The 13,099-nt window shown below is 35.3% G+C and overlaps 1 protein-coding gene across 1 annotated transcript; it reads left to right on the top strand.

Annotated features, from left to right (window-relative positions):
* Positions 1-4,594: 4,594 nt before the first annotated feature.
* LOC127106003 (RHOMBOID-like protein 2) lies at positions 4,595-6,840 on the top strand. Its single transcript, XM_051043279.1, has 6 exons — positions 4,595-5,207; positions 5,311-5,474; positions 5,555-5,718; positions 5,794-6,032; positions 6,127-6,244; positions 6,478-6,840. Exons 1-6 carry the CDS (start codon positions 4,912-4,914, stop codon positions 6,604-6,606), a joined length of 1,110 nt encoding a protein of 369 aa, XP_050899236.1. The 5' UTR covers positions 4,595-4,911; the 3' UTR covers positions 6,607-6,840.
* The last annotated feature ends 6,259 nt before the right edge of the window (positions 6,841-13,099 follow it).

Below are 13,099 nucleotides of genomic sequence, written 5' to 3'. Positions count from 1 at the left end.
AACCACCAAACCACTACCACGGAATGCCGATTCGCCATTACCAACACATAAAAACAAGGGAGGAGGTAAGATCTAGGCCACTGGTTAGATGTCCAACCATCTCAAAATAGTTCCGGTGACACAAATCCAACAAGTCTCCCCCATGATCGAGCGAACTCCGGTATTCACCGCAACGACAGTTACAAAACTCTTTTACTTGTTTTTCTTATTTCAACTTTTCTTCTTTGATTATGTTGTCTATATTGTAGATGTTGTTTTATGTAGCTATAATAGTAATAATTGGTTTATTCATGAAAATAATAACATGTTTGATTCATTCAAGCGTTTAACTGCATCTAACATACTTTTATCCTAAATCATCAAGAAAGAGGACTCTCTTCAGTTGAAATACAATGTCAAAGTTTAAAATATCATTATTGGTGCCATATGTCAAAGAGCTTGCCAAGAAGCCCAACTTACAAGTTCCAGAACAAAATCTTTATCCAAATCAAGACCCTATAGATGTATCAAATGCAATTTCTTTGGAACAAGTCTGAGTCAATCATTGAGCAAATTAAATTATTATATGAAGATGCATTTGAGCTAGAAAAGCTAGACATGCATGTAATTCATGGGTTTTTTTTCTAGGTTTTAACTATTATTGTAAGAAGAAGATTTGGTTTTGCATCTGTCCTTTAGTTTTGATGATAACAATGCATTATTTCTTAGAGAACAAGTTTTTGTACTAATGGTTTTTATCTAGTGTGTAGCTTTTGCTAACATGTTTTGACTCTGAAGCTTTGACGTGGACGTCATCATATTCTGGAATCAACACACTCCAACTCTGAAGAGATACAAGTGGTTTACAAAATGATGTCAAGTTCTAGAAAGCTCTTAGACAACAATTCTCTGATGAAAGTTTGTGCAAAAGCTTCTGACTGTGACTCTAATTGAAGAGCCTCTGAAGGATTGTTAGCCTTCAAGATTCTGTGCTTAAGTTCTGAAGATTCTGAAGAACAAGATCTGAAGACTCTAAAGACCAGGGTCTAAGGAACTGTGTCAAGACTCTGAAAACCAAGGTTCTGAAGATTTTGTTAAATATTCTACTAATCCTTCTAACCATGCTTCAACATCAATTTATCAGAAGCCTATGAAGATTAGAAGATAAGATCAAAAGGTTTTGCATCAGGAAAATAGTATACAATACAAGGTCACCATTGAATATACACATGCCCTTTGCTAAAGTATATATTTTATGTGTATTATCTTTGTAAACATGCATAAAGTTATTGCTCATTATTGTGTGAAGAAATTCATTATATTAAACATGTGTTAATCTGCTTTCTTAGAAGCATCCTTTGTAAACAAAAACTTGTAAATCTCAAAGTTGTTTGAGTGGTTTCCTTGAGTAACTAGGTTTTAATCAAAGAGTCTTAAGAAGACAAAGACAATTTGTTTTTGTGGTGTTTGTAATCAGTTTCGGTTATAGTGGATTAAGTCTTTGTTGAGAAGGCAAAATCACTTTGGTAGGGTGGACTGGAGGTAGCTTCGTTAACAGCGAACCAGTATAAAAATAACCTTCCTATTTTTCTTGTTCATGTTATTGTTTGATTGAGTTGGTTTTGAAAAATATTTTATTTTTAGAAACCCAATTCAACCCCCCCCCCCCTCCCTTCTTGTGTTTCTTGTCACCTTCAACTGGTATCAGAGCCTGGTTCTAGTCTTGATAAGATATCAAACATTTAACAGTGTCAGATAAAGATCCAGCATGAAACACATGGCTAATATTCCACCACCAGTTGCTCAAACTAATGATAGAGATCATTACAATGCTAAACCTCATGTTTTTGATGGAGATAAATTTGACTATTTGAAGGATAGAATTAAGAGCTTCTTTCTAGGTCACGATGTTCATATATGGGATATGGTAGTTGATGGCTACATACACCCAATAGATGCAAGTGGAAATAAAGTTGAATGAATAGTGATGACAGATCAACATAAGAAAGATTATAAGAATCATCACAAAACAAGAACCATCTTGTTAAATTTTATTTCATACACTGAGTATGAAAATATTACCAACATAGATTTTTCAAAATCTATATTTGATTCTCTGAGGATGACGCATGAAGGGAACACACAAGTCAAAGAAACCAAGGCTCTTTCCTTGATTCAAAAACATGAAGCGTTCAAGATGGGGGACGAGGAAACTGTCGATAATATGTTCTCAAGGTTTCAAACTCTTGTTGCAAGACTTAAGGTTCTGGACAAAGGGTATTCTACTACTGATCATGTTAAGAAGATCATCAGGAGTCTACCTAAGCGTTGGAGACCTATGCTAACTGCTCTAAATTTATCAAAGGATCTAAATAACACTTATCTTGAAGAATTGGTTAGTTCTTTAAGAAGTCGTGAGATTGAGATTGAGGAAGATAAGCCCAAGATAAAGAGGAAATTTGTTGCTCTAAAGTCTTCAGGAAGATCTGAGAAGACAAAATCTCTTCGAGCAGAAACTGATGAAGAGTCTGAAGAGGAATCAGAAGATGAAGATGAATTGTCTCTTCTGTCCAAACGTGTTAATCAACACTAGAAGAAAAGGCAAGGCAAATTCAGATGACAAAGAAGGACAAATGGTCGTTATGAGTCCACTTCTGGATCCAAGAAGGCTGGAGCTGGAAAAGAACTTGCGTGCTTTGAGTTCAAGGAGTCGGGACACTTCAAGAATGAATATCCCAAGTTAATGAAAGACATTCCTAAGAAAAATTTAGAGGAAAGAAGAAGGGTATGATGGCGGCATGGGATGATTCAGAGTCTTTAGAAGATGACTCTAAGGAAGAGCAGACAAATGTGACGTTGATGGCTTGTACAGAAGCTCCTGCAGAAATGATTCAACTAGAATCAGAATCTGAGTTAGATTCTGAAGAGGTATTTTTTTAACTTTCTCGTTCTAAGCTTGAATCTAGATTATAACAAGTTTTGGAAAAGTATCAGAATCTTTTGGACAAATACAAGGATCTTGAGATGATTTATGTATCTGAATCAGAAGAATATTGTAAGCTTCCGAAATATTCTTCAAGATTGAGTGAAGAAACTCTCATTTTGAAAAACAAAAATTTTGTGCCTCAAAGCAAGAGCTCAAACCTGGAAATAAAATTCTTTTAAAAGCCTATACAGGTTCTGGTGATATCATAAAGAAATATGATAAATCTTTCCAAAAAAATTCTTGCTAGAAACCTGAATATAAGCTTAATGGCTTCCATGATTTATGGCGTTAGCAGAAACGGAACAAGGGTTATTGGCTATGATTCTGATGACGAATCTGATTCTGAAAAAGATGATAAACTCAATACTCTTCAATCTCATTTTGTCCCTTTTGAGAAACAAAATGGTGTTATACCTAAAGGTAGAACTTTTTTTAAACCTAAGACTTGTGTATTATGAATTTTTTAATTATGATGTTGTTATTGGGGAATTTTTTAATTATTATGTTGTTAACGGGGAGTATGGGGAAGGCGGGAGCATCAACGGGACCAATGATCCAGGACTATAAGTGAGGGAGACACCACATCTCCATTTAAAATCTTAAGGCATTAGGTGAATGAGTCATCTCTCTTTTATAAATCCAACATTTCACTCATTCCTAGTCGATGTGGGACTTTGACAGTTTCGCACTTGAAACCCAACAATCTTTCCTACAAGTGTGAGTCATCCACGTTATAATCCACTTTCGTTCCTCCACCGAGCCTAACGAGGCTCTGATAGCACTTGTTAGGGAGCCTGGGGAGCGCCAAAAATGCCACAATGGACTAAATGTTCATGGTTCCAAGCGACCTCGACGCCACATATCGATCCAAAACCTTAAGACAATTGGGGTATAAGTTACCTCTCTTATAAATTCAACATTTTCTCCATTCCTGATTTTTTCACATCCAACCGTTTTGGATGTTGTTTTTTAGGTTACTACCTTATTAGGAGGTTGTTTTGAAATTGTATTTTATTTGTGATGAAGAAATAGACATAGTATTCTAAAAAATATATATTTTTGGATGTTGTATATTATTTGTTCTAAATTAATGCACATGGTATTATGCTTGTGTGTTTTAAATGATGAAAATGAACCTTAAATAAGATTAAGGGATCAAAATAAACTCAGAAGTATTTTTAAGCGATGAAAAATGAATTCATAAGTAAAATTGAAGGATAAAACATGCAAACAAATTTTCCTTGAGTGACAAAAATATCACTCATATCAAGTTAAAGGTTAAGGTGCATAATAGAACAAAAGGAAATTAACAAAAATAATTATGCGGTAGGAATCATCCATATCAGCATGATGACATAACAACAAAATAACTTCACAACAAAATAACTTCACAACATAAGACAACAACATCATTATTTAACATCAAGTCACAAACAACAATATCTTTTCATTAAAAAACCACAACATCATTTTACAACAAAACATAAATTCTTTTATAATTTTACCAACTTCATTGTATTATTGAGTGGCCCCTCAAGTGCAGCAATCTCTTATTCATGGATAAACTCTCTGATTTTATGCTTCAATTCTAAGTGTTTTTGCATCAATTTTTTATTTGTCCATATTGTAAAAAGAATCTTTTAGTGTGCTAAGTTCAAGGTTCACACTCAACAAGCATTTCTTTCCTCACTGACTCTTGCTACACAAAACTACATAAAGCACAGATTTTTGTTTACTAGCACATTGTTGCTTAAAAATAGTAAGTAATACACATCAAAGCCACGCAAAGCTAGAATTGATAATGTGCAAAGTCTCATTCATTTTTCTAAAACTTGCTAAACCTTACTTTTATTATTCTTTTCCAAATATGTCAAACCCGCTTTTGCATTATTTACATCATCTCAATTCTCAACCAAGTTACTTCATTTTTATTCATTAATCTAATAATGAAGAACTACAAACAAGTCCATAATCTCAAAGAACCAGTAGACGTGATGGACTCAAACAAAGTTCAAATCAAAATGCCGGTTGCTTACACTCCTCCTCCTCCGTTCAAGCGGTGGTTTCCGTTGCTGATTCCGACGATTGTGGTGGTATATGTGATCATGTTTATGGTGACAATGTATGTCAACAATTGTCCAGAGCTTTCCATGCCTCCTGCTTCATGTTTCGCTCCGTTTCTTGGTCGATTCTCGTTTCAGCCACTCCAACAGAACTATCTCCTTGGTCCTTCTTATTATCCGTGAGTGTTTTTCTTCATTTCTCATTTTCTTTGCTTGATCACTTCTTTTCAAAGCAATCCATTACCTATGTGTATGTTGTTGTCACGTCTGTTAATTTTTCAGGTTAATAAAGATGGGTGCTCTACATGTCGACAAACTGGTTCACATTCACCAGGCTTGGCGCCTATTCACGTCTATGTGGTTGCATCATGGGGTTATCGATTTGGTTCTTAACATATTGCTTCTTTTAATCATTGGAATTCCTCTTGAGAAGAAATTTGGTTTTGGTAAGGTTCTGGTTATTGGCGTCTGGTTTCTTCTATGTGCCAATTTTGAATATGATAACTGTTTTACTTGCTTTTTTTAGTTCGAATTGGATTGGTGTATGTGATATCGGGTTTGGGAGGAAATTTGCTGTGTGTTTTATTCCTCCATTCAATCATCTACGTTGGTGCATCTGGTGCAATATTCGGCTTACTAGGAGTGATGCTATCAGAGCTTTTAACAAATTGGAAAATGCATACTCATAAGGTAAATAAATAGGTTTATAAGTTATTAAGCTCAATGGTGGTGTCTAATAAATATATTTTTGTTATTGTTTTGCAGTTTGATGAGATGTTGATTCTTGTTGTGATCATTGTTTTGGACTTAGCTCTTGGAACTTTTCCATTTGGAAGTAATTTTAGTAACATTGGAGGGTTTACATCAGGATTTCTTCTTGGATTTGTCATTTTGACTCGCCGTCAGCATCATTGGCTTAATCTAAACAAGTCTAATACTTCCCAGAAGCAAGAATCTTATCAATATGCGCTTCGGATTATCTCTTTTGTTCTACTTAGTGTTGGGTAGCGTCTCTTGCCTTTTATTTTGTTGTTTCTGTTGGGTAAATTACATTGTTATGTACTTGTTCTCCAAGTGTGAAAGTTGGTTTGTTTACAGATTGATCGGCGGCGTCGTCTTGTTCTTTAAAGGGGTGGACTTGAATGATTACTGCTCTTGGTGCCATTATATAACCTGTGCCCCTCCTAGCTGTAAACCAGGCTACATTTCTTGTGAGGTGAGTGATGCTGCTATGCAGCTTCTATGAAGCACCGGCATAAAAGTGATTACAACTGATATAACAAATCTTTAGTTCTGTTGACACATATTAAAAGAACCAGTCTCGAATCTGCATATGTGGTTAATTTATTTGCCATACAAATTTTCTTACGATGATTTAATGTTTGAAAAGTTCAACGATTAAACTTGAGTTGTTACTGATGCAAATATTTTTGTGATGTAATGCTGCAGGATTACCAGATCGGAAACCAACTTAACGTGACATGCTGGAACAATGGAAGAAATGGCATTTTTCCTCTGTCAAACCGTAACCCTGACGAGCAGGCTGAAGAACTATGTTATCGCCTTTGCGGTAAATAACCAGACTCAGAAATACAACATCTCTTAGGGAGATTTCATTCAATAAACTTATGTATATGATTTGTTCTTACTGCTGCTGACAATAAGAACGAGTCACTGTGGTTGTTGCCATAGTTGTTATCTCGTTATATATATTTTTCCTTGCTATGAAATTACTGCAGGATGTATATTTATAAGTTTGTCTGAAGGAATGTTACAGAATCTTCTCATATTAAATATTTCACCATTTTGATATGTCTTGAGACATTATGTCCCCTATATGCGATTTGAAAAATAAGTGAATTGTGCAATTATGACAGGCTCAAAAGGCTTAACACAATACTCGGCGTGTCAAAAATTAGGTTACATTAGTTGTAGTATGGTGGTAAGAATTGCATAATAGCTATATGCATATCATGCATTGGTACGAGATAATAATAGTTATACATGATAGTATTTTTAAATTAATACAAAATAATAATTTTATATAAAATGGGTGAATAGAGAGAGAATTAAATTTAGTAGATTCTTAACAAAAATATCACTATAAAAAATATCACTAAAAATTTTAAAAGATAAAAAGAAATATAGATATAATAAAAAATAATGAAAATACATAAATATATTATATTTGAGAAAACCACATATTTTATTCAAAATTAAATAATGAAAAAAAATAAGTACCACAAATAAGGTATGTGCATACCAGTACAAATGCATACCCGATACCGATATTTCACCAATTTAAAAGTAATCATGCTTTAGAGCATAAGAGTAATGTGTTCATATATATATATATATATATATATATATATATATATATATATATATATATAACTTTAGATTTCATAGAGCTACTAATGCATAGGACCTAAAAAGATTTAAGTAACAAAAATGAAAACGTCATATGTTTTCCAAGAATGTTTTGCACTTTGATAGATCTTTAAATGCATATTAAATGAAATTATTTAAATCAAGATATACCTTTAGAATACAAGGGAAAGTTGTGCATGATGACGTTTGATGAAGTTGAAGTTTGTGATTAAAATATGTTTGTTGATGGTGTATGAAGTTTGTGATTAAAATATGTTTGTTGATGGTGTATTTCAATAGACGTGATCAAGTGTTCTCTTTGAGGGTATTTCTCAATATCTACGATGATCTGAGATGATCATATAACCTCTTAGTAGGTTGAGGTTATATGTCTATAATAGATTTATTAGTCTTGTATTCTAATCAACTCTCGTATCAAACAATTTGTAGAAAAGGATTTACGACAGTGGTTTGTCGTTTCTTCGAAAGGGGGAATTTTCTCAAAGTTGACTTGAGATTTAAGGTGTTACACTTTTTAGAGGTTAAAAATCGAAAAACTTAGATTATGTTAAGAGATATTATAGGGATATTATTTGATATAGATTAATTATAAGAGATTACAGTTTTATTATAGATTTATTATAGCTTTATTATAGGAGATTTACATATCTAAGTAAGCTAATACTGAATTGTATAAATCCCAAAATTGTATTCTTGTAAAGACACGAAATATGGAATACAGAATTTTCCAATTCCACTTTCTGCTATTCTGCTAACATGGTATACAGAGCATAGGTCATCGATCCCTAAAAAAAAAATTTCTCTCTTTTCTGCAACTTCAGTATATCTACTTGCAGATCTGTACAAACTCAGTCCTCCATTATCTTGTTCATCTCTGCATCATGGAGAAAACTGATATTGTTAAACCCATTACAACAACCTTGACCGGACCAAACTACAATCTCTGGGTCCAAGGAATGAAGAGTTTTCTGATCGGACGCAAGCTTTGGCGCATAGTCACCGACGATGTCGTCAAGCCAACTCAAGGCGAAAATGAATCTGCTACAAAATTTACGGACCGCCTTGAAGATTGGGATAGTAAAAATCATCAAATCATCACGTGGCTGCGCAACACGTCTGTACCGTCTATTCACATTCAGTTTAATAACTATGATACTGCAAAAGAAATTTGGGAATTCTTGAAAAACCGCTATCAAACAACTGGACTTGCACATTATTATCAGTTATGGACCACACTTCACAATACCAAGCAAGAACCTGGTCAATCAGTGAATGAATTTCTTGCTCAAATCCAACCAATTTGGCACCAAATATCTCTGGCCAAAATCAGTGAAGACTACCTTCATCTCATTCAAGTCCTTATTGTAAGAACAAAAATAGTTCTACAACAGATTCCAGGATTTTGATGATAACAAAGGATGAACCCAAAAATGGCACTCTAACGAAAAGTTTCTAAGTGTGCAGGACTCTAAACAAGAAGAAAGGAATCTGATCGCTTCATCAGATACAGAATCAAATCAGATACAAATTACCAGAAGATCAGAAGCATCTGAAGTAGAAACGCGATCTAGAAGTTCTGACTCTGAGCAAAACAGCATATCAGAATATCAGAAGCATCTGTAGAAGAAGCGCGCTCTAGAAGTTCTGACTCTGAGCAACGGCATATCAGAATTGAAATTCTGGTGTAGTCAGAATTCAGATGTTCTACTCCAAGTTATGACATCTGATCTAACATTGTAACTAATACAGCAAGATAGTTATTAACCACTGTACTAATATGCACACGTTCACAGATGTCACGACATCTGCTACTATATCACCATAGAGTGGAAGAACACCCAGTTCTGTCCATCTGGTACAAAGGCACAGCAGAGATCAAACATAGCACTTACTTCTGTTGATCCTGCATAGTTATCAGCATGATGTCTCAACATTGATTTGAACATCAGCTGTTACAGCATTACAGTTTGACCTTATTTTATAACCGACAAAGTTATAACGTGCAGAAGGTAAAAACACAAGTAATTGTTAACCCAGTTCGGTGCAACATCACCTACGTCTGGGGGCTACCAAGCCAGGAAGAAGATCCACTATCAGTAGTATTAATTCAAAGCTAAACTCACCCGTTTACAACTCTTCACTTAATCCCTACCCAATGCAATCTATACCTAGGAACTCCTAGATAGAAACCTCCAGTTTCCATTCCTATCACTACAATCACAATGTAATGGTACCACACCTTGAACTTGCTTCACAGCTTCATTCAAGAACAAAATCACTCTTGCCTACAGGCTTTGAGTTACAAATACTCTCAGCTTTGAACACTGAGAAACACATGGTAACCTTCCCACAAATTGGGAGGTTTACCTTACACACACCCCTAAAAATTCATTCTAAGAGGCTTACAAATACTAGGTTACAAAGTGCTATTTATAACCTAATCACCCAACTGGATTTGGGCCTTCAGAAAATCGCAGCAACTTGTTCTTTGCTGTTACAAAGTCAGCAGAAACTTTCTGCTACAAACAAGGTCTTCAATCCTAAAATCTCTCCATATATATCTCCTTATTTTGAGCCTATATATATATTCCAAGACCTCCACAAATAATGCCACATAGGATTCTAACTAATTTCCAGATATTAGTGTGCTAACAAATAGGCTATTTGTTAGGTTCCTTAATTGTAGCTTGGTTGTTGGTTTCCTGGATTTTAGCCTGAGAAAAATGCTGAAACAGAAAAGCTAAACAACCTACAATATAGCATATGCTGTCAGGAATGAATGTCACAACATTCAGCTTGACATCAAGGACCATATGCTAAGTCTGTTTTTCCTGAAAACAGACTGTACATAATTTGCTGAACTGTACAGGACCAACCTGTCCATTCTACAGTAGCAGCTTACAATAATAAATGTCAAGGCATCCAATTTGACATTTACACATTTGGCCTTAAGTTAGTTCTGTTATCCTCTTGAAGAACAAACTAAGAGACATACTGAAGTGTAGCAGAAAACCACTATGTTTATTATTCAGTATATACTGTCCATGATGAATGTCATAACATCCAGTTTGACATTCACACAGTAGGCCTTATGCCAGGTCTGGTTCTTCCTTGATAACCAGACTGCAAATGAATACTGAGCTCTAACAGAACACCAACTGTTCTATTCCTCAGTAGCTGCTGACAGGGATGAATGTCACAGTCTCCAGTTTGACATTCAATAAATCCTGTGTTAGCTAGTCCTGCAGTAACTACACTGTAGTCACACATACATGTCATGACATCAGTCAAGACATTAGTACCCATCTAGTGTTTTACCATATAATGCAGCCAATTAAACACCTACAAGAATACCAGAAGCTCTCAAAGTCATCTGAAGACAACACTGAAAACCTAAAACAGGAATATCAGAAGCTCTGAAGTCAAAGATCTCAGACTAACAGAGTAACGCTGACTCTGACAAAGAATTTCCATATCCAGAAAGAGTAACGGCAACTACAACTTCAAATGGAAAGAAACTATATTTGGAAAGAAGTTATTCAGGGAGACAAACTTGTTCTGGCAAGAAACAACAGAAGTTATGGCATTAAACTCTCATCAAGACAAAATATCTGCCATCACTACAAACGGTCGTTTTTCACCTCTATATAAAGAACGGCGAACCTCATTGAGACATACACCTGAACGCACAGAATTACTCTACTCTCTCTCTAATCTTTCACGAGCTTTTGCTCATAACGTGAAACTTCTTATCTGCTCTAATTGCTGTAATACTTGTTTTATCCTAGAAGCACTCTAGATTACAAATTCTGTTTTTACCTCAATTGTTTTAATTCCTCAAGTGACTCTGCACAGTCTGTATACTTGAGAGGACTAAGAGATCTTTCTCTTAGACGATTGGTTGTAATAATCTTTCAAGATTAGTGGATTAAGTCCTTGTTGAAGGCGAAATCACCTTGGCCGGGTGGACTGGAGTAGCTTTGTGTTATAAGCGAACCAGTATAAAATCCTGTGTGATTTTATTTTGCAAAAGCGCTTATTTTCCAAAACAATTCAAACCCCCCTTTCTTGTTTTTCTCACCTTCAATTGGTATCAGAGCTTCGGCTCTGTTATTGATTTTCCAATCAAACACTTAACCGTATAGAGAGATCCAAAACGAGAAAAACTATGGCCCAGACAAACGAAAGAGACAGTTACAATGATAAGCCTCCTGTCTTTGATGGAGAGAAATTCGATTACTGGAAAGATAGAATTGAAAGTTTCTTTCTAGGCTATGACGCTGATCTTTGGGACATTGTCACAGATGGATACAAACCTCCTGTAACTAATGCTGGAGTTGAAGTTCCCAGAAGTAAGATGACAGATGATCAGAAGCGCGAATTCAAGAATCATCACAAATCCAGAACGATACTTCTCAATGCCATATCCTATAATGAGTATGAAAAAATCACCAACAGGGAAACAGCTAAAGATATACTTGACTCCCTGAAGATAACTCATGAAGGAAACTCTCAGGTCAAAGAAACAAAGGCTCTGGCTCTAATCCAGAAGTATGAAGCCTTCAAAATGGAGGATGACGAAGCCATAGAGGTAATGTTCTCTAGATTCCAAACTCTTATTGCAGGTCTCAAAGTTCTAGACAAAGGATACACAACTGCAGACCACGTCAAAAAGATAGTCAGAAGCTTGCCAAAGAAGTGGAGACCCATGGTCACTGCCCTGAAGCTGTCAAAGGATCTGAACAACATCAGTCTTGAAGAGCTTGTCAGTTCCCTCAGAAGCCATGAGATAGAACTAGAGGAAGATGAGCCTCAGAAGAAGAACAAGTCTATAGCATTAAAGTCCAGATCTGAAAGACGCAAATCTGACATAAACAAAGCATTCCAAGCCGAAACAGAAGACGCTGATGACTTTGAACAAGAAGATTCTGATGATGAAGAAGAATTGTCCCTCCTAACCAGAAGAGTTAAACAACTCTGGAAAAAGAGGAATAATAACTTCAGGAGACCAAGATCCAGAGGGGATCGATCAGAATCAACGTCTAAAGGTAAAACTAACAAAGATGTTATTTGTTATGAATGTAAAGAAACAGGTCACTACAGGAATGAATGTCCCAAGTTAAAGAAAGACAGTTCCAGAAAAGAGAGCTTCAAGAAAAATTCCCTCAGAACCAAAAAGGGATTAATGGCTACCTGGGATGATAGCGAGTCTGACTCATCAGAGTCTGACTCTGATGAACAGGCTAATGTAGCGTTCATGGCTACCACATCCAATAACACCTCAGATGAAGAAACTGAATCAGAAGAGGTATTTTCTGAACTCTCTAGATCTGACTTAGAATCATGCTTGTCTGAAACTCTTAGCTCATATCAGAAACTGAAATAAAAATTTAAAGCTGTAAAAGATTGCCTTGAAGATAAGTTTGAAGAGTGTGACAAAATTGAGATAACTATTTCAAAACTAAAATATGAAAACAGAATTTTAACCTTAGAAAGAAATGCTGCAAAGAAAAATTGTTCAAAACTGGAAGAAGCGTTATCTCAAGCTCCACAAACTTCAAACACGATAATTTATAAATATGAAAAGGCATTTCAAAAGTTTCTGAAAAATGGGATAGGAAGCAGTGTTATGGCATCCATGATTTATGGAGTCAGTCAGAACAATAGAAGAGGAATTGGG

Source organism: Lathyrus oleraceus, chromosome 7 (genome assembly GCF_024323335.1).
Source record: "Lathyrus oleraceus cultivar Zhongwan6 chromosome 7, CAAS_Psat_ZW6_1.0, whole genome shotgun sequence".
Taxonomy (NCBI): domain Eukaryota; kingdom Viridiplantae; phylum Streptophyta; class Magnoliopsida; order Fabales; family Fabaceae; genus Lathyrus; species Lathyrus oleraceus.
The sequence above is the reverse complement of the archived record's forward strand: the minus strand, read 5'-3'. Positions and strand labels throughout refer to the sequence as shown.